At 41.4% G+C, this 22,402-nt stretch overlaps 1 protein-coding gene across 1 annotated transcript in view; it reads right to left on the bottom strand.

Annotated features, from left to right (window-relative positions):
- The window catches only part of CCBE1 (collagen and calcium binding EGF domains 1), a 95,745-nt gene extending 80,483 nt beyond the window's left edge, over nucleotides 1-15,262 (bottom strand). Inside the window, exons 1-2 of the mRNA XM_054652656.2 lie at nucleotides 15,051-15,262; nucleotides 14,854-14,934 (exon numbers count right to left, since the gene is read on the bottom strand). Coding sequence (XP_054508631.2) covers nucleotides 14,854-14,934; nucleotides 15,051-15,151 — 182 coding nt within the window. The 5' untranslated portion in view covers nucleotides 15,152-15,262. The remainder of the gene's footprint in view (nucleotides 1-14,853; nucleotides 14,935-15,050) is intronic.
- Between the last annotated feature and the right edge of the window lie 7,140 nt (nucleotides 15,263-22,402).

The raw sequence follows: 22,402 nt of genomic DNA, 5'->3' as shown, positions 1-22,402 counted from the left end.
AAGCACTCTTTTTCTCTGAATTCTAACAAGAAGACCAAACTTTTCAAAAGACATAATTCTCCCCTTATTTATTCAAGTTAATGGGCTTTTTCCTTGTCACTGCCACGACAGACTAGTGGTTTCAGGGACGCTTATCCTGCATCTCTACATTTCCATATCTATGTGTCCCAGAAAAATTACCCACAATTAATTTTCTGTTCTAAATCAAAATCACAAATGCAGTTTTACATTTGTGATCAGATCCATGTCTTTAATTTCCTCTCAGACTCACTGAATCATACCATGTCACACAGCATGAAACAGGGACAGTGTAATCCTGCCATGTTCCGATGCTGGTGGGGCTTCCCTCCTGGGCATATCCAATTCCTGCTTTGGCAGACTTACACACTCTCCCGAGACTCCTGATAAGGCTGAAGTGTTTTCCATCTCTCTGCTTACTTGCTGCACTGTTTTAGCAAAATTATGGTATTTGCAAGCAAATAAAAAAGAAAAATTTGAGGCAACTTTGCGGGGATCTACACAAAACTTCATGAGTTAAAATGACACATTTTGGAAGGCAAAAATGCAGACCTGTAACAAAAAACTACTGCTGAGCTTCCTGGATAATTACCGAGGAAAAAGAGAGAGTATGTTCTGCCTCGGCATCTGGGAGGAGCAGACTCAACCTTAAAATCAATTATCTTTTCTACTCTCTGCAGTTCAGAGATGTTGATAAATGCAGGAGAATTCAGAGAACCAAGGAAGTGATGTGAAGGTGTGGGAATACAGGCCATCCTCCTATTTGACCTTACAAAGATACTGAACACAGACTTAATCACATTCTAAAGTGATATTTGTGGCCTGTTGGTTTTGTTTTGTTTTCCACATCAGCAAGTTGCAAAGTTCTACCACTTACATCAGAATTAACTGCTCCCTCCTAATTCTTATGTTCCACATACCCTTTACTTGATCACAGGCAGATGATACACAGGTGTTGGACTCCTACCAAACTCAATGGGTTGAAGCATCCAAATGGTTAGATCATCCATCTCTTAGGGCATCACAGGGCTGAGAATAAAATTACACTGATCTTGACAGGACAGGGCTAAAAATGCAAAGTCTCATCGGTTTTAGTGAAGATACATTAGTTCATTGAGGATTTCCAACTTTTTAGAATAATTGCATATATCTTACTTATTTATTTAGAAGCAGCCAAAAGTGCTGATCAGCCAAACAAATTATGCAAGAAACCTGGATTTTGCTAGGTTTTTGTTGGGGCTTTTTCTCTTGCTGATTTTTTCCTTTAATCTTGCATAACCAACAATCAAAAATAACTTTTAAAATCTATGGTGAGACAGAAGAGTTCTAAAAAAACAGAACTTAATTGCTCATACACAGCAATTGCTGAGTTAGATGATTCATTGTTAAATACAATCAAATTGCTTCATCCTGATGGGAACTGGAAGACCTCACAAAAGTTGAATTTCAAGGACGAAATCTTATTTTCACCATTATTTAAGCAGCATAAATCTAGAGAAGTTCAATCAAATCCAATGGAACTATATCCAGTTTGCACTAGTGGTGCAAAACAGGTTTTGACTCTAGCTAATTTTTTTGTACACAGGCAGTAAACCCAAACACAAAGTATTCATGGTCACTTGAATGACAGAGTAATTTATGTACCATTTTTATGTGCATATGCTGTGGTATCTCAGCCTAAATTTCTTCCAAGAGAATCCATACTTTGCCATCGGAGACAGCTAAAAGATTGTCAGAACCTTTCCAACTTCAAGAACTGAGATGGTAAGTTTATAAATAATTTCTTTTTGTTATGGTTTTCAGCCCTATACTGTAAAAGGAAAACCTCAGGGTGGCTAATCCTCCATCTAAACATTGACTTTACAAAGGGAATGGTGAAACATCTAAATGTAGCCTGTGAATTACCTCAGAGCAGTTAACATAAAAATACATTGTGGAAAATTTACTCTTTAAGAAGGAAATTTATAAAATGAAGTTGTATGAAAATCAGTACGAAAAAAATACAAACCAAAGGCAGCAGGTGTCTGTGCCTCTCAAATATTCCAAAGATGTGCATTTAGTCTGAGTAAAGCAGGCAGATAATCTGCCATGGTCTATGTATCTGCTACCAAATAATGAAAAACACCTTGCATCTGCTCATAAAACTTGTATTTCAGGAAGGGCTGCAAAAGAAATGTTCTGCCCAATAAACTAAGCTACATTTCATAAAGGCATCACAAAATGTCTCAGGGAGTCTTTCAAATGGGGGAGGTTTTCCTACAATACAGCAGTAAAAGATGGAAAAGCATCTCCAAAGACAAACAACTTCATTTTGTCTCCAGGAATAAGGAAAAACTTGGAATTATTTAAAATCTGCTGTTTAGTACATTTAAAAATAAAACTTATTTCTAATAGAAGTTAGCATCTACTTCTCTATTTATCAAGACTCTGCTTCACCAAATAAACCTTCCTCATCAACAAATTTTTTCATACATACAAATGGGCTTAGGTACTACAGTTTTCCTTCCAAAAAAATCAGGATTAAGGTAGCTTTTCATTCAGATATTGGTATTCACCTGCAAAACACCAAATTGCCAGCTGACTTCCAAACCCATATTTTGGGAGTCTCTGCTTATCTCTGCATTGTCATCAGATAGTTTGGTACAATGTAAGGATACATGGTCCAAGTCTTCCCAACAGCAGCCTGATAGGGAAATCGGGTTGTGGTTAGGATCAGTTCTAAAACTCATGTTCTCAAGCATTTCCCATAAATATCAACCACATGCCTACAGAGCAAGACATCACACAGCCATTTCCAGTTCTCTGTTGCTTTGCAGCTCTTTTCCACATGCATCCCATTGAAGCAGGCAGGATATTAAATCTTTTGAAACACTTAATCTTCTCACAACTGAGACTGGATTTCAGTAATAAACACTTGCTGTAATTTTTCATCCTTTGGGTCATTATATTTCCAGGAAGCAAGGTCAAGATGGCATTTAATAAAAGGATTGCTAGATTTGTTTGGTTCTTTCTTCCAAAAGAGAAGCCTTACAGAGGCAAGCAACAAATGGAACAACATGGAATACAGCCAGGATCTTCAGACCTAATACACAATTAAGAGGAATCTGAACACAGGAAAGTTTTCCCTCTCATTCCATCCTGAAAATATATTTGTCCTGTATTAAATCTTTGTCAAGTCCTTGAGGAAAATTTCTTGGAAGAGTTTTCTTTTCATTGGAACTACTTATAAGTGTAATGACTGTAAGGTCAATGAAAATGTTTGAGGTCTACTTTTATTGGTATTTAAAAATATCCAGAGGTCTATACTGTAAACAAGGATGTATAAATAAATATATGTGTATTTTTGCCATTGTTGTTCCTGACTACTTGTTTTCTACTGCTCTTTTCACTCTGCCACAGTTATTTTCACTGGAGATGTTCCAGTGATGTACCATTAGCTTACTCCCGCTGTGGAAATACTCTGGATACTTTTGAAACATAAGAAAACATCTCAAAAATCTAATTTGTCTCTTGGTGGGTATGAAAAAATATACTTTTAAAAATGTGCATTTTTTCTTCTTATCTCAAACAGTAGTATTTTGTTGAACTGGAATGACAGCAAATCACGAAAGTAAACAAAGTCTAGCAAGTTATTTGAACATTTGATTTACAACAATCTTCTTTGCTGTAACAGGAGTGCTACATCTTCAGCATAAGCTTTCAGGTTCTCTTTCTTCCCTGTGAGGCATAAATTAGACTTTCCCCTCCATTTTATAGCTGGAGAATTAGGTAATATTGACATCCTATAGAGAACTTTAGTGGGTAACTGAAAGCAGAATTTGGCATGATACAGCTCCCTGAGGAGCAGAGAAATGAAGCCCAGGACCTAGAACTCGACTCCTGGCAAGGCCCTCCTAAGGTTAAACCCCACTGCCTCCCTGGATCACAGTGCTCCCTCTGATGTAAATCTGGAAGGGCACCATCCAGGACCCTTCCAGGCACGGTCAATAAAACCGCAAATTCAAGTGTGGGTCAGCACGAGGACAACAAACAGCAAAAACAAGACTCTGGCCAACAATCTCAGCTTGGAAAACCAGGCAGAGAATTCGCTTTGTTGGTAAGATGTGTTCAATCTGTTTTAACATCTTTCTGCACTTTTTTTTTTCTTTTTCATGGAATGCTAAGAATAATTATGAAGAATTCTCTAACTGACGCACTTTGGTGTAGGTCCAGGGAAGTCAGCAGAGCTATGGAAATGCAAACCTCTGCAAATCTTTTCATACGACCTCTTTAGTGCCCATGCAGGGACCAAGAGAGACATCTTTTAACAGAGGTGAGCTTCTAAGAAAAATCAAAAAGGGGCCAGTCCTGCAGACACAATCATAAAATGTTTTTAAGCTCCTGTGCCACACACAGAAATTTCTGCAGGAAAAGGGCCTAATTTAAGATCAAACACAAGGAGAAGGTTTGATTGCACTTTGAATTTACTTCAAACCCAGAGGAGATTCAGGAATGCAGGTCTATCTTTACAAAACCTAGTGGATAAAGCTCTTTGCTGAGGTTATATGACAGCAAAATTTCCATTTATCTTTAAGTCTTAAAACTAAGAGGAAATATTATGTTAGCTTGCTGTGAAGCAAGCTTTCCCTTTCTCCTCATTGACCATACACAGTGAAAAGAACTGGTGCCTGAACTCCTAAAGCAGACCCTGAACAGAAATATCTGAAAACTGGGACGTGTCAGATTGTCCCAATTCCCTTTGTCATCCCTAATTTACTGTGCATTGATGGAAGTTAGAAATGTAGGGAACTGAAGTATGACACTGAGCAGGGCAACACTCTTTGAAGTAGCATGTCCAGTATCTTCTGGTTTGCTACTAGACAAGCTAGAAGGCGAGCAGAATAAGGTAGAATAAAAATCAATCCCACATTCTCTAATTACATTCCCCGTTCCATTTTATGTTTCTTAATTTTAAAATGAGAAGAGCTTGAAATGAATACTTTTGCACGAAAACTCTAAAAAAACCCCAAACCTCATTAAATTAAAAACAAACTAACCCCCACAAACCAAACAAACTAACAAACAAAGCAAACAAAAAAAAACCACCCCAAAAACAAAGAAACAAAAAGTCCCAAACGAAACCAAAAAACAACAACAAAAAAAACCCCACAAAGTCCCCCCAGCGATCTATTTGCAACAGGCTCCTTATCTCTCCAGGCAAGTCCAGTAGAGTAGGCATACACTTTCCTCGGGAAAACAAAATAAATAAAAAAACCCTAATAAGCTTTTAAAATCCAAATATGCATCAAAATAACCTTCATACAACTGCCAAAGCAAACATACTTTTTTGCATACGAGCAGCCCATTAAGTAATACATCAAGAAATCAGTGTCTGAGGCACCACAGGAGTCACAGTCTGAGGCACCACTTGCCCTTAGACTGTCCAGGCCACTGTGCAGACCAGCAGCTGGGTTCATCATGCTACAGAATTCCAAAGATCAGCCCAGGCTGCCAGCATTGTCCGTCTGCCACTGCTCCTTACTCCTGCCTCAGGAAGCTGCAGTTAAAAGCAGATATTCCCAGCAGGATTAAGCATTTACCAAACAGTAGCTCTAGTCCCGGTCCCTCAAGTCTCTTTCTCAACCTCCACTTCTCAATCACTAAGAACTACCAATAAACTACCAAAAACCCTGTTTTCACCTGGTTTTTTTCTCTTCCCACAGATGATGTTTTAAAGATTAAATAATTTTCCCTTTGTCTATTTTTTGTTTCAACTCTCCAAGGCAATAATCTCTAAACTAAGGGGTTTTGTCAGAATTCCAGAGAGCAATGTTTAGGAAATGACACCACTATTTTCATGCAGCTATGATAATAAACTCTTTAGTGAAAATTGAGTATGATAATAACATCTTATTGAGTAGGCAAGATGTCCGGTTTACAACATACATTAAACGTGTTGAATGTGATCACAGAAATATTAACATTCTGCAAAGACATTGGAGCTCTGGGCAGGAAGTTATTTACAAAGAAAAAATGCATCCAATAAAGTTATTTTCTCTCTTTTATTCTGAGCACACTTTTATCCTGGGTGTACTTTCACAAATTTCTGTATTTTCAGCAGTCATCCATTTCCCATGAGATATCATGATAATACTTTATGTATTTCTTCATCCATTTTGAAGACTGTACAGTACAACTTCTTGGACATGCACACTTTGTTACAGAGAATTAGGTGGTCAGCCTTCCTCCTTGACAGCTGATAGTGAGATAATGAAGCCAACATGAACACTGCTACTTTATGCTGGAAGCTATGCACTATAATTTTTCCCTAGAAAGATAAATATTTTCTAGCCCACATGAATATTGTTTTATATTTCTCCAAACTCACGCTCTACAACAACTTGCCATTGACCTATAATATGCTTATTCATTTTTCCAAAAATGATCCACTTAAAAACTTGGATTATAGTTTAGATTTTGCCTCTCTTTCCCACTTAAAACACTGTGTCTGCACCACTTTATCTCCCAGTCCATTTGAAAAGGAAGGAGAAGAATTTTGTTTAATGTGTGTTTACTACTGAGTGGCTGCTAAAATTAATACAGTTAGTACAAACACTGTGTATTTCACCTCATTTCAATTACAGCACAGATTGGCAATTAAAACGAATGTGGTTAGAACTTGAAACTAACAAAGAAACTCAGAAGAAATTATTTACAATAGCTGGATGTATGCTAAATGCTTGATGGTCTTGTACTTCATTTTTTGAACCAGGATCAGCAATGAAATCAACACAACACAATGGAAAACACTCTTTAAGGGAGAAGGATTTTCTAAACACTAAGCTCTGAGATTACTGTCTAAAACTGAAATTATTTTTCTCCTCAACAGTTAAACAGAGCTACTCTCAAGGAGATGCAAACAAATTACTTTTTTTTTACTAGGCCAAGAAGAAATCAAGTCAGGATTGCATGGATTCTGCTTTCCATTGTTTCTGCTTACAATTGGAACCACATAGAAGAACTGGCAAAGTTGAGCAGCAGGGTGACATTTGCTACTGTTAGTTCATAAAAGAAGCTCCTATTAGTTTGAAAACTGAAACCGAGCAAGCAGAAAATGGACAACACAGAAAAAAAATCTGAGCAGACTTTGGGGAAAGCATTTTTTTACTGCAAATCAAAGTCAGCTTTGCTCGTTTGGGGTGGTGGACACAATTAAAAAGAGGAACCCTGGAGTGATCCATATGCATGAGATGTAAGCAACACAAGGTCTCCAGAGAGGAGAGACCCATCTCCCGTCACTGACTCATTACAGAGCCCTGTGCCATCCCCAACAGCTCCAGCTGCAGTGACATGGGTACTGAGCACTCAGTAGTAACGCGCACTTTGAGACAAAAGTCATCTCAGGACTCAGGTCACTGAGGTGGAGGCAAAACAAAAATATTAAACTCAAGACTGTTAGAATTCACCACAATCTCAATGAAACCCAAAATCACACCTGCTCAAATGACCAGCACTGCACAAGAGTGAACATAATCTGAAATGAGATCTATCCCAGGTATAGGGTAACTGCTTACTGTACATCAACATCAGGCATCTCCCTCATAGCTGCTTCGTGTGACCTTGTTCCCCACATGCAGTAACTTCCACACATGCAATGACAGAAAAACAGAACTGCACAGCAGAGGTCTCAAAAAAACCTGTTGCTCACATGTTCTTTGTACTGGGCAATGGCTTTCACAGCAGAATATGGGCAATCCTGTCTTACCTGGGATCTTTAGCAAGCCTGATCTACTTTTCCACAAGTACTTTAAATATTTCATGCTTAACTTCTTCCAAAAAACCTCTTTGCTATGGCAAGGAACGCAGGCAATCTGGACAGAGTAAGGACTGAAAGGGAAATTTAAATATCTGCCTGTAAGTTGTCCCTCCTGCCCCTGCACAGACACACACTTTACAGAGAGGGACAGAGAGGGAGAGAGATTTTCCAGACTGAGGAAGGAAGGAAAGGGGAGAGGCTGTCAAGGGAAGATGCATCAGGGCCTGTAGCTTAGCTCCAAGTCTAGCTGGGAGAACAGGAATCCTCCCAGGAGTGCGTGCGTGTGGGTTTTTGTCTGATTTTGGCTGATGTTTTGTTTTTATGGGTTCAACTTAAATAGAAGCCTGGGAGCATTTAAATTATACTTCTTTGGAGAGTGATTACCTCCCTTCTGTCATACACGTATCTGTCACACAAACCACCACAAAGACAGAATTTTTGTCTTTTTATGGCTGTATCAGTTCTTTTTTTCTGCTTGCTCCATGCCCCTGGGTGTTTTATCCTTTCTCTTCACTGCTGCTCCATATTTTTTTCCTCCCATTCCTGCCTTTTCTGTCTTGCCTGTTTTGTCTGCAATCAGTACAGCACAACTCAGCTCAATGGGTGTCTATCACAATGGGAGCAGTAATACAAGTATTAATAACATCCTGCTGTTAGCAGGAGAGACTACAATCACTTTTTTAAGGACAAAACAGCCTGACCTTAGGGAACATATACAATACTTAAGATAATTACAAACGTCATGCTCCCTTTGGCGGCCTATTTTTATTACCTATTTCGTATCAGGCATGGGAGGCCCTGGGGCTACTATTTTGTTTGTCTGGAGTCTCTGAGCTAGACGACACGGCCAGCAAAGTCAGTTCATATTTAACCCTATATTCTGTAGATGAAAACCATAATGCAAAGCACCTGGGTTTCATTATCAATCAAACCACCAAGCAGGGCACTTATCATAAAGCTCTTGGCTTGCCAGTTCTAAAATTCTCCAAACTGCTTTGATGTGAACATCAAAAACTCCTGGCCTACGTGAAGGACCACTTGCCTGACCTCATCCTTTAATTAGCACATCGTACCTGAGAGCACCACTCACAGTAATTACGCAACGTTCTCTAAGACCATTAATTAAATTGCTTCATTTTGTAGTGAATTGGCTGTACAGAGGAGACACTGCACAGGAAACCCAAAGGAGTGCCGCGTTTTGCTGCAGGAGTCTCTGCTGCAGCCAGTATCATCCACATCTGCTGAGATCTCAGGTGTCCCTAACATCACCAAAACCCAGAAATAATTTGCTTTCTTATTCTTAGCACCTGAGACAGAAAAGTGACACAGAAAGTCACGGCCACCCAAGTGTAGTGTGGAAGCCTAAAGGCAGCTGTATGACATTGGTGTTACCCTTAACCAGCAGATATTCACAATGTGTCTCAGTAGCTATGAGCAATCTGTTCCTCTGGCAATCAATGAATGAAACTCAGGGCTGAATGCAGTCAGAACTATACAGCTTGAAAGTGCTACTTCAAAAGCAATAGTGAAAAAAACATCTAGGAAAGCTAGGAAGAATCTCTTGGCACCATTGTAGCATACGCTGTTTTGTAAGAAAAGAAAATGTTCTGCATTGAAGAAAATTTTATTCATAGATATGTAAAAAGTTCTACCTGTGATGACAATTCCCTGGAAGATTTTTTTTTTAATGTGAATATATATGTATATTCTGTATGTTTAGTTTTCTGAAACCAATACAAAGTTTGAAATCATATTCTCTCTACATTTTCAGAAAAATTCTACTATGGAGTGTATTTCCCTTCAAGATAACTGGAGATTAGGCATTAGTTTGCTCTAATCAGGTTAGTTGCTTGTTTAACTGTTATATTATATCAGTTGGGGCTCTTTCAATGATATGCAATAGTCAGCAAAACTTCAGAGAGGAAATGCAATAACAACTATAAAAAAGAAATTTATGAAAAGTAAAGTCAGAAGATAAGATGACCAACGATTATCCCTGCTTGCTCCAGCTGAAAGCTGCAAAACTATATACAGCAATTTTTTCTCATGTTGGAAAGCTCTGCTACATGCTCGCTGAGTATCTGGGAACCAGGAATTGCATATGGTCCCCAAGGGCATATTAGTGAAAGTGCTGCTCTTTGTGAAACAGCTACAATCCAACTTCTTTGCAATTACTTTTATCTTTTAAGAATGTGCAAAATTATACAGTCTATAAAAAATAGTAGGCTTCAACAGCAGTATCAGCATTGAAGAGGGTAAAAAGAAATGCTTGCGATCTCTGTTTATCATCAGAACAAAGGAGGGTATAAATATATATGCATTCTCTTTCACAATACATTTGAATTGTCTTTTTTTTAGGACATGTAGAACAATTTTTTACAGCATAATTTGAAACTTGAAGTGCTGGAAGGACTTATGCAACATACTTGTAGCTGCTAACTATCAGATGAAGAAGCTGACAACCTACACTGAAATGTGTTAGTCCTATTTTAAAAGATCTTGCTTGCAAAATACTAAAAAAAAAAGTTACAGATTAAGTTCTTAGCCAAGATTTAAGTTCCACAACATGGAGCATGTTTGGAGATATATATAAAGAGTTGGCTCATCTTCACAAAGATTTCACCATCATTACCTAGAATTGTTGTGCACCCTTATTCTAAACTGTTTACCCCTCGCTGCAGAAGGAAGGACCAGGTGAAGTCTCCATCACTATATACACAAAATTAGGGTATAACCTGTCCTTGGATGCTTCATTTTCAGCAAAAAATGCTGGAGACTACTTACAGTGATGCTAGAGAAAGATGGATAATTTCTCTTACCATGTCAATAGTGTATTTGTTTTAAAAATAATCAGTTTTGTCAACCAATTTAGACTAACAGTTTCATCTGAATAAAAGAAAAAAAAAAAACCCAAATCTTCCCTTCGCCCATGAGGGCAATGGCTAAAGTGTTCTTCCCAGATGTGCAGATCCAGGTTCAAATGTCCACCTCCCTGATTTACGGCTGCTGGTCTCCTAATTTAACATTTTATAAAAATTTTCTGAGGAGCAGCAAGATTATTTCTTCCATGTCAACTCACAACAATATTTAAGTGTCTAGTAGGCAAAGAGATGGCCATAGTCAGGCAATGAAAATATTCTTGTTTTCCCACGTTTCATGCTTGAATCTTCCTACAACTCCTAACAGCTTCCCACTAGAAAATATTTCTAAGTACACATATTGAATGATTCTGAATAATTCACTGCACTCTCTGAATTCTAACTGAGTAAAATATGCAGCTCTCCTAATATACAACAGTTACTGTAGCAATCACGCTTGGTTTTTAAGAAGGGAGAAACTCCAATTAATAAATTGTACCAGATTAGATGTTAATCCTCCTGAACTTGGAAGTGACATAACCACTACCACTCCCTTATGGGAACGCAGCTCCACAATCAGGATGAAGCAAGGGAATACCTGCCCCAGATGCTGCTTTTCCTTCTGGACCAGAGCAAAAACATACAGGAGCACTGTTTAAAATGGAAATGAAAGAAGGACTGTAATAAAAAGGACTGCTGCAAGGATGCACAAACTGAATTGTCACAGGCACTGGAGAAAAATGCAACATTTGTGTAATTTTTTATGCCAACAAAGTGTTTAGAAGTCTGTATGAAACAGGTTAACATCACATCCAAACAACTGGAGAAGACAGTAACAAGACACTGGGGCTTCATATTTTCATGCTTCCCAAATTTACTAAAATTTGATGAATTTATGCATACAGTAGGAATTCAAAGTCTTATTGGACCATACTATTATCAACAAATCTGCAGAAATTCTTCTCCATACCTACCTGATGGGGACATCAGTACTGCGTACTTTGTGCAGTTACATACAAAAGTTTAAATGAGATTTCCACGGAAAAGATTTTGTATAAGCTCCCTCTGCTTTTTGCATCTGTTCTTTTGTACTCTTATGAAAACAAATACAGAGGACATATTAAAAAAAATCACAAATCAAACTAAACCAAGGTCCAGACTGCACACATTCAAAAGAAAAAAATACGTCTGATTGTGTATGTGGTTGCTATGACCACAGGGAAAAATGCCAGTATATTCTCAGTGCTTGGCCCCACTTCTGGCTTGGTCCTCCACTTGGATCATCTTTAATCATAAGTAAATCTGGTTAAAAAAAATAAAATCAAGAAATACTTTTTGTGATGAAAAGATGCTATTTTTATTGAAGTGCTCTAAAAACATGCTGATTTTCATGACAAATTCCAGTAGGAGGAATGAAAGGATGATATTACTTTTTATCAAGCATTTTGGTCAGGAATTTTGATGTCTAGCTTCATATGTATTCCTTATTTTATTTAACTAATTTCAGAAAAAATCATCAGTAGCAGTGCATGTTGCCTTATGCCTGATATATCAAGATAAATTTTGTGTCAGTTTGTATAATTTCTACACAAATGGTACTTTGACCTAGAAAAGAAGTTAGGTGTGTCTGCTAATAGTAAATAGAAGCTGACATTTACTATTCCTTTATCTACTTCTAACAATGTATATAAATTACATAACTATTGTCATTATGAAATACTGTGATAAAGATGTGTAGGAAGATAAAAAAATGAAGTGTTGTAAGAATAAACAATAGAACAGCAAAATCAAGTTTATCTGAAACCTGGAGTGAAAGCTCCTAAAAGCCACAGCTGAGTTTCTACCAAGCTGAAGTTCTTTAAGAGTTGGTTGTCATTGCAGAGATGAAAACTGAATCCTTAAGCTCCTGAATGTCCTATGAAACAAAATCTGCCTTGAGGCACCACAGGATTAGTCAACACTTGCAAGTTTCCTGTTGTCTTGTTAACAGCCTCAACCTCAAAGTATTAATGAATCTTAGATTAAAATGTGTTCTGCCAAGGGTAATCCCACGTGCCTGCTGAGAGCACACCTTGCTACCAGGAGCAGTGGGGTGCCCCTGGGGTTTACCACCTCGGGTAGGTGATGCTGCAGGTCCTTGTCAGAGCATGCCACAGCTCCGAGGGGCAGGACTGCCAGCTCAGGTCTGTGCTCGGTGCAGAGCTGCTCTGCTGAGCAGAGCTGCTCCCTCTCAGAGCTGCTGCCCTGCTCTTGTGCATCTCTCACGAAGGAGACCTTGCAGGGTGAGGAATGGAGCCCTCACCCAAGCCTAAAGGTTAAACCTTAAAAATACATGATTACACAGAAATGGAATTTTTTTTCTTTTTTAAAGCAAGGGAGACTTGGAAGTCATAGATACAGAAAATATTTGAACTAAAACAACCAAGAAGTCGATGCAGCAATTTCCAAATTCTCAGCCACACAGACTGTGCTGATTTGGGACAGTGAATACCTCTTGGGATTGTGCAGAGGGAGAGCTGGGGAGGGAGGCTTGTCACAACCAGAGCCCAAAGGTCAGAAATACCTCAGGAAGGATGAAGGAAGTGGGAATTGGCAGCTGGACAGAGTCCTGCTTTCTTTGCACATTGGTCCATAGCTGCCAGTGGAGCCTGTGTAGTCCTCGTCTGTCACACACAAAGCAGAATCATTTTCCTCAGACGGATTTTGGGACACACACAAAGGAGCAGGATGGTGATGTGTGTGCTGCCTTATGCAGCTCCTGCTCTGGCTTCTTCATTCAGTAACTCCCCACTCAGAACTGTCTTGTCCACCCCAGTGCTCTGCCCCCAAATCTGCAGCAGAGAAATGCTGCAGGTTCAACCAAGAACCTGCAAAACCTTCACACTGTCCCTCTCCCAAAATGTGCTGCCACTCGATGTTACAGAGCTGCTTGTAAGAGGGTTCTGCCTCACCTTCACAGTGAGAGGGGAGAGAGAAGATAAGGGATGCAGGGCAGGGTGGTCTCCATTCCCTACACAGCCCTTCCCAGGGACTGGGAGGAAGCTAATGCTCCTAAGAACTGGGCAGTGGCACGACACTGTCCCATGCGGCTGTGGCTGCCAGAGGGTATGAACAAGCCTGAGAGCATGGGAGAGGGACAACATTGCTGCAATGTTTGTCCACAGCTCTTTGGAATTAATGCCAAACAGAAGAGATGGACACTCTCTGAAGAGATGGACACTCTCTGAAGAGTGGACACTCTCTGTAACACTTTCTGCACATGTTACCGTAATTTTGGTATACAGAAGTGGCTCCTTGTCACATGCAAGCATACACACACAGGCAGAGCACAGTTGCCTCCACAAAGCAGCCTCTCATAAGAAGCAGCTTTCATACATGAAATATCTCGTCTGTGGGGACAATGCTAACCTGAGGGCATCAGCAAAGGGATACATGTGTGCTCATACTTTGTGTACAGCTCTTCAAAAAAGCACATCCACTGTCAATCACTGACAGCTCTGGACAGCTATCATCATTAAAACAGATTATGTTTCTCAAACACATAGCTGAAAAATGAAAACTTGTGATTAGATTCATCTTAATTTCAGAGGCCTCTGCCTCATTTCTCCCCCAGAGCTGGTTGCTGAAGAAGTTACCAATTCTGAGAGTGATTCATCTACCTAATTTCAGATACATTTTGCCTAGCACAAATTCAGATGATCTCGCTGCAACTGATCCAGATGATTATCCTGCAACTGATGCAGCTATAGCTCCAATGTGGTCCCGGACACCCAGGTCAGAGGAAGCCTCTCTCACCGTATCAAAAACTGTCTGTGGCTTCGGTACAGCAATGAGAACCACACGCGCCCTCTCTCTCCAGCGATGTCTCAGAGGTGACGTTTGCAGCGAGTTACCGAAACCCTTCCCTGGGACAACTGCAGGACTTGCCAGGGGAGATGCGGAACGCGGGAGGGATGTGACCAAGTTACCTGCTCCGCGGTCCACGGGGTGGTGGCAATGTCGGGGTGGGCTAGCACAGAGCAGGGGGGAGACAAACAGCTGGCACAGCTGCCGTCCCTGCCTCTGACACCCACACGCGTGTGTCCCCCCCTGCCTTCCCCGCGGGCAGCGAGTCCCCAGCCGCGGACACGCGTGAGCCCCGCGCCCCCTCTGCCCCTCGTCCTCCGCGGCTGCGGCGCTCACCTGAAGCAGGTGGTGAGCTCTCCCGTGGGCTTCAGGCAGGGGTACCGGGTGGTGGCGATTTTGTTCTCGGAGCAAACCTCCCTGCAAGGCGGGGAGTCGGAGTATTAAAAAAAACCCCAAAGGGCAGGAAAAAAGAAAAAGAAGGTGGTAGATGGGGAGGACACGCACAGAAGCAGCCTCGCTATCGCAACACCCACCTGTCGCCGTCCTGCGGCTCCTCCCGGTAGGTCCAGGCGTGTCCCAGCGCCAGGAGCAGCAGCAGCCGGAGCGGGGCCAGGCTGCCGGCCGGCCGCCCCATCGGGCCGTCGCTCCCCTCCGCGCCGCGCCGGCTCTGCCCGCCCCGGCCGGCGGCGGGGCTGCGCCGACCGCGCTCCTCCCGCCCCGCCGCGGGGCCGCCCCCCGCCGCCGACAGATGTGCCCGCGGGGAGGGGCCGCGCGCGCCCAGATGTGCCTGCAGATGCTGCCCCGCGGCGGGGCGGCGGCCAGATGTGTCAGGGTCGCGGCAGATGTGCGGTGGGAGTGAGGGGACATCAACACACAGCCCCGCAAAGCCACGCTCCGCTCCCGATCCCCCCGGCTGCGGGCAGCGCAGGGAAGAGGGGGAGAAGGGTGCCCGCCCCAGGGTGAGGGGGACAGAAAGTGGTGGAAAGGTCCCGAGCGGCAGGGGTGATCAGCGGCTCTCGGTGCACCACCACTGATGCTTTCCAGATTCGGCTTTATCTCAAATCTCTTCCCCAAAGGAGCAGAGCAGTTCAAAGCATCTCTGCTGCGACGGCTGTTTATCCCTGTGTACAGCTGCCGCTTCCCCACCATTCATAAAGACGGAGATTAATGACAGCAGACTCCGACAAACAGCGCATCGGGTCCGGCCCGCTTTACCATATCCTGTTTTCGCGGTTAAACTGCTTGGGATCAGGGGAGTGAACCTGCAGGACAACCGTGCCTTTGCAAAGTATTGGGCAGATGCATTGGCTTTGATCACCATGTAACTTCTTACACGTACCAGAAGCTCCAGGAACATGACAGAGTGCAAATCAGCCTTTCCAGCACTTTCACCTGCAGTATAAAAGACCTCATTTTGTAGTCAGAAATATCAGGGATATGTGAGCAATGGATTGTACTCATATATCACTACAGCCAGAAAAGTCAGGGTTATGCAAGGAGCTGTAATTCCTCTGTTAAACCAGCACAGCAGTAATAAAAGGGTGTAAGATTGAGAAACGCACTTCTATTTTCCCCCTCCACAGGCACCATTTAAACAAGTAATTTCACCATTCTGCACCTCAGTTTCCCATGAATTTAAGAAGAAGTTCCTGATAACAAAATAAATAAATAAATAATGCAGATCCCCATATATGAATCAGCTATGATTAAACTGTTAATCCCTTTGGTATGCTATACAGTTCCCGGAAAAAAACCCAAAAACCTAACTATAGATGAGCTGGGAAATTACCAGATTTTTCAGAAGTTTTTCCTGACTTGCACATCATCCACTGTCATCATGGTCTGCTGACTGTGCTGTGAGCTGCCAGCTTCAAGGTATTTCTCTCCTCTAGGCAGCACTGCACTGTCTGCGCTCCTGTGCTCAGTTAAGCAAAGGAGTGCTGCAGGGCAGACTTTTTTTCCCCACTTGTTTTGGCTTTTGCTCTCAAGAGGATGTTTCAGATGTTTATTCTGTCATAATTACTTCTTTTTCCTTTATACAAATAATGAGTAAGCAAAGGCAGGACTTGCTGCCTTGAAGCCAGAGAAAGCTGAAGGTCTTTCTCACAGGGCTAAGCCTTCACCTCTCCCAGGCAGCCTCTCCTGATTTGGAGATAACAGGAACAAAAGCAGGACCTGGGTGCTCAGACCCCAGACCTCGGGAGACACCTGTCTCCACACCATGTTCCTTACCCTCCCGTTCCAAGCAGAAAGTATCCAGTGACAAGGCCTGAAATGAAGAGAGGTTTGCACTGCTGTAACCCCTGTGATGTCTGTCTATAGATAACAAAGGATTTAATTTAACACATTCCAGAAGTGGTCACTGACCCTCCCAAAAAGTTTCCTTTTTTTAAAGAGATTGAATCCCAGAGTACAAACCCGAAATCCTTTGGAAGATTTCCAGCCCAGGCCCAAGTGTCATGAATGAAGAAGGACTTTGATTTTAAAAGGCCTGAATATATGTATATATGTAAAAGGCCTGGCATACATATGCTTCCAAAAAGGTGTTTTTTTCCCAGAACTTTTGCCACTCAGTGAAGATCTGATTCACTACCTAAACTACTTGTCTCCCTGCCTATCCTTTAATCCTTGCCACCCACATAGCACTGTATCAACACACTGCTATCTTTTTAATTAAAAAATATTATTATTAACTTACATATGTATTTATTTAACCCATGCTATAAGCCATGCTAATTTAAAGATGGTAACCTGCAGGTGAAGATAATCCTGTGCTCAGCTCTTTGCCAAAGCAGGGCCCAAAGTTTCATATTCAAAAGAATTTCAGTGTGGTCAATAGTTGACAGAAAAGAGAGGTTAAAGGGCACCATACTTTGCAGTTGGTAACTATATTGCAGCTGAATACATTAAAATTGGAGGTTTGGTCATTTTGCTTCATCAGCTCCATCTCAGCTTTAATGACCACGCAGCCAGGGTCATCCTGAGAACAAGGCTTTCGTCCTGAAAAGTGTTGAAGGGTGACGGTGGTTAAGGAAACATGGAAAAGTTCCTGTTGCCTCAGGGAAGGAATGGCTGGGGCTGTTTTCATATATAGTAAATAAGCAGAATGGGATTTCTCGTGCGAGGGATGCTTTTTCTTGTGCGGGGTCATGTTAGTTTTGACTTGCCCAACTCAAGTACGTATGAAGTTGATTAAGCTGCATGCTAAACTTTGGAACACTCTCAAAGGAAAGAATGAGGAATTAAATGCAGTAAACTGCTTATCAGAAGTTTTATTTACACTGTTTACATAGGAAGAAGATGCATTGTTTCCTGCAGTTCATTCATACTGATGTTGTTGAATTAATAATACAAATTCAAGTTCCTTTCTGGACATTGCTGGTAACTGGAACAGCCTAGAAGCAAACCTTGATGACTGCCTCCAAAGAGGCTTTTTCTGTAGTGGAAAGGCACAGCCCCTGAACATGAGGAGAAGGGTATTCAGAGTACCCCTGACTCCTTAGAAATACAGAGGTTGTTTGCATGCATGAAGATCTTGAGCAGTTATTAATTATCTACTACTCAGTGATCTCTGCCAGGGCAGTTGTATAGACTCAGTACAAATGCATTCAAAAGATTTAAAACTTTGATAGTGATCCTGAACAGAAGATTATTTTTACCCCCTTTACTTCCACCTTTAAAAAAGCTATGACCATGATGTTTGGGGAGAAAGGGTGGGGGTAGGGTAGTACAGGGAATTTTTGGTTAGTTGGCTGGTTTTTTAGATGTTTCACCGCAGTCTTCAGAAGTATGCACTGTGATTATTCTTGATCTGTTTGCAAATGACATTTTTATTGGTGTATTTTCCATCTCCTTCAAACACAAAACAAGTAACCAGTTATTGTAAATAGTCTTAATCCCACTACAGCATTGTGTTTGTATCAAGTGCCTGGTCTCCAGCTGTCAGCACTGACATGTTCAGGGACATCAGAGCAAGGCTGAAGGTGTAAACAGACAGAAAACAGAGATTTGCAAGAACATGTTGAGTAGATACTTTGAAAGGCTTCATGTTGGTCATTCATGGATTAGGGTCCCTTCCAGTTAATGCCCAAACTAAACCTTGAAATCCAGATCCAGACTTCCACTTTCAAGGAATATTGCACAATCCAAGCTCAACTGCTACACCCTCACCCAGGCTTGGGAAGAGTAAAGATTTCCCACACCATTGGAACTCCAGGAGGCACCTAGAGCAGTTTTCCATCTCAGAAAAAAATCCAGAATCAGATAACAGAGAGAGAAAAAAAATTTCTGGATGATTCTTTCTCTCTCTCTCTTTCTCTCTCTGTCTCTCTCTCTCTCTTTCTAGATAGATGTGAAACTTCTTCCTAACCTCTACATGATTAACAGTTACCCACTCCGTAAAAGGCTGCATGAAGCAAGGAATAAATAGGCAGAGTAAAGGCTAGGGGTGAATGCAAAAGCTCTCACAAATGATCCCCTAGAAGCAGGTCTGGGGCAGGAAGGAAGAGAGAGAAAGTGAACAAAAAGAGAGGAAGAAGAAGAGGAAATCTAGGGAAGAAAAAAGGTTGAAGAAATGTTAGGGAACCATAAGGTCTGCCCAGGGTAAACAGATATTACATCCTGAAAGATGATGGTAGAGCACTCAGCAAAGCATCTGTCAGGGCAGGGAAAATGTAGACAGAGGTGAGAAAACAGTTCCAAGTTATGTTGGAGGTAAAGAGCAGAGGACAAGGTAAAGAAGGGCTAAAAACTATAGAAAGGCTGTTATTCTTCTTCCCTCTTTGTTCCAGCCATTCTTTTACCACTTGAAAAGGTATGAAACTGAGGAAGTTAAGATATTTTATTTATTTTGCTTAGTAAGTTCAAGGAGCTCTCTTACCCTGAGCTACAGCCCAACATGTAAAATACCCAACAAAACTTGCATTAAATAAAAATATTGAGGCAGAGAAAGATACTTCTCATCACAAATACTAGAATGGCACTTAATCCATCTAGGAGACAAAAAGTCTTTGCTTTTTTTCTGAGGTATTTTTGGTAAAACACATCAACAAAGGACCAAGGCAGTTGAAATGTGATGCAACTGTTTTGAAAATAGCCATGGAAAAAGGCATGTCAGAAAACAGAAAGCATCAGGCACTGCCTCCAGAGAGCATCACAGCTACAGAAAGGAATTGCTTCTATTTCACAGATAATTACAAGGCTCATCTTAGATTAGCAGCAAAAATAAACACCTTTTGAAAGTATCAGCTAAAACAATAACACCACTGACCAAGAAGAAAACACGTAAATGAGAGCACTAATCCACCAAAAACAAATCCTGGCAGATACATGGTACATGGCATCACACTAACCAGACCTGACTTATTTTTTCGGGGGTTAGGTTTGAGTTCCATTTTGTTATAAGACATCAGAGCTGAAGAATGTGAAATCTTCCATGGCATCCCAGCTATCAAACACTATCGACCTCTGCAGATCATATGTGCTCCTTTTCAGTCTGGGCTCCTTTGAAAGGCCTGGAACACTGCTCTAAATTCATGGACAGCAAGATAAACACCCCTTCTACCCAGTCTTTGTAAGAGTCAAAATGAAGGCACTGTGCTTCTGAGGTTTACAAGGTTATCCACCTAAATTGCTCCTTTGATGAGCATCCCATGCCAGTGTCCTGTTCTAGAAGCCCTGGGTGTAGAGGAGGAAAGTCACTGACCCAGAAATCACTTTTTAACAACAGGCATTTCCCACATGTATGTAGAAGAAACTGAGTAGGTGGGAAACTAGATCTGATGATACAAACTGAACTAAAATTTGAGCACTTGTTCTTTTATTTGCAGAGTTACATTGCAGTGGCAGCATGGAGGAAGATAGTCCTGGTAAGCATTCCTTCTTTTTCACAAGCCAAAGGTATCCTTTGACTAAAAGAAGCTGTGGGAGCCCTGTTCTAGCACGCAAGCTGTTGGCAAAGGAAGTGCAATACTCAAGAGTGCAGTGTGTGCGTGCCACGGAAACAGCCTGTAAATGGCCAGACTCTGACACCATCAACCCTTTTAGGATTATGGTGGATCCCCAGCAAGGTGTTGGGGTTTATTTTGCAAACTCTGTGCCAAATACTGCAGAGACTAGACACAGAGGGGCAAGAGAAAACCTTAGTGAAAAATCTTCTCTTGCTTGAGCGCGAGAAAACCTTAGTGAAAAATCCATGGTAACTGAAAATTTACAAATAAAGGGTGGTGTATTTTGTTTGTTTTTAATTATATATCATTAACTGACAGGCCTTTATTTTGTAGTATAGAATACTGCTCATAGAAGAAAATAGCTTCTTGCAATGGTTTGAAAATGTTAGGAAAAATGTTCCAGTGACTAAGGCATCAAGCCACACCTGTGGCTTATGTAAAGTCTCAAGTATTTATTTGTTCTGATGGCAGTATCAAGTTAATAAAATAGACACCTTTAAAAGTGAAAAAATATTGGAGATTTATAGAAGCTATGTTTCACACTATAGAATATTAGAATATGCAGCAATAGTTTCCTAACTTGCTCCCAGTGCAGATTTCTTCAAGGAGTGTTGCACACTGTTCATCCTAGCTGCTAAACCAAAATTTTTCCATTATGACAACATGCACAGCAAGTTGCAGACAGCTCAGGTATCTGGTCCGTGTAGATGGAGCCTCCCACAGATTTGCCATCCCACCTGCAGAGCAGGAAACATTATCTCATGGGCTGTGCAGCTGTTTTGCAGCTATGGCCTGACACAGCTCCAGGCAGCTCAGGTAGCTGTAGCTACACCTGTGAGAAAGCTGCCCCTCCATAGCTCACTGCAGAATTCCTTCAGCGTGCTCCCATGCCTGGAGCTATGCAGGGGAGTTGAGGAAGGCCTGTGACACAGGGGGAAGCAAAGCAGCCCTCATGCTGCTCTGCTCATGGCAATCCTTGGAGCCTGTGCCAAAGCAAATGCAGCCTGGAGACTCTGTGCACGTGTCCCTGCTGTGGCATCTCCTCCCAGATGTGTTTTCTTTGGCTCAGGCTCCTGTGGAGCCCTGGGCACTCTCCAGTGGTAGATGCATTAACTGGATAAAAATCCCAAAGTTTTTGAGTGCTCTTGGGGAGCAAAAGTTCCTTGTTCATATGGCTATGGAATCATAGTTCTTGTAGCTATGGGCAAAGCGAGGTGCAGGGAGGCTTGAGATGATTGGTATGACACAGATTGGAATCTGCCTCTCCTGGGGTGCTGACTGCACCTGCCCTCCTTGGAAAAGCTGGGTCACGCACTCATGCAAGCACAACTCCTGGACCCTTACCTTTAAATCTAGTAAAGAAGGAATGTTTTCACTTCCATGTAATTTATAAGTGGGCAAATTAATTTTAAACAAATATAACCCCCCACATTCAGAGACTTGGCCGGATTATTTAAACTGAAAATCAACCTGACATGAAGTGGAAGCAACAGTTTTGCACTAACATTGCAGTTTTCCCTGACATGGAAATGCTTGTATGTTTCATGCTTTACATCTCCTGCATAATGGTTTTGTTGCCTTATTAGTTCTGATACATTTTTTTCCATCTGATTTCCTTCTAAATAAGGCAGCTTGGACTGGGGAGTTTCATTCTGCCCTACAGAGCAACACATGTAACTCATCACAGAAATGGGCTCGATTCAGACCAGTCACCCATCTCATTGAAGTTAATCTGGCAAAACACAAGCAAAAAAAAAAAAAAAAGAAGAAGAAGAAGAATATGACCTTCACTCCACAGCTTGTGACAGCTCACTCACTGCTTATTTATTCTGCACTCCTTGCAAAAACACTCCACACATTCAATCACATCTCAAAGAAAGGGGTCAAAAGGCAAGTGTTTTTAAACTGTCTCAGTTAAAGAGTCCCTTCCCATTAAA

Source organism: Agelaius phoeniceus, chromosome Z, assembly GCF_051311805.1.
Source record: "Agelaius phoeniceus isolate bAgePho1 chromosome Z, bAgePho1.hap1, whole genome shotgun sequence".
Classification (NCBI taxonomy): domain Eukaryota; kingdom Metazoa; phylum Chordata; class Aves; order Passeriformes; family Icteridae; genus Agelaius; species Agelaius phoeniceus.
Note: the sequence above shows the minus strand (reverse complement) of the source record. Positions and strands in the feature narration are given on the sequence as shown.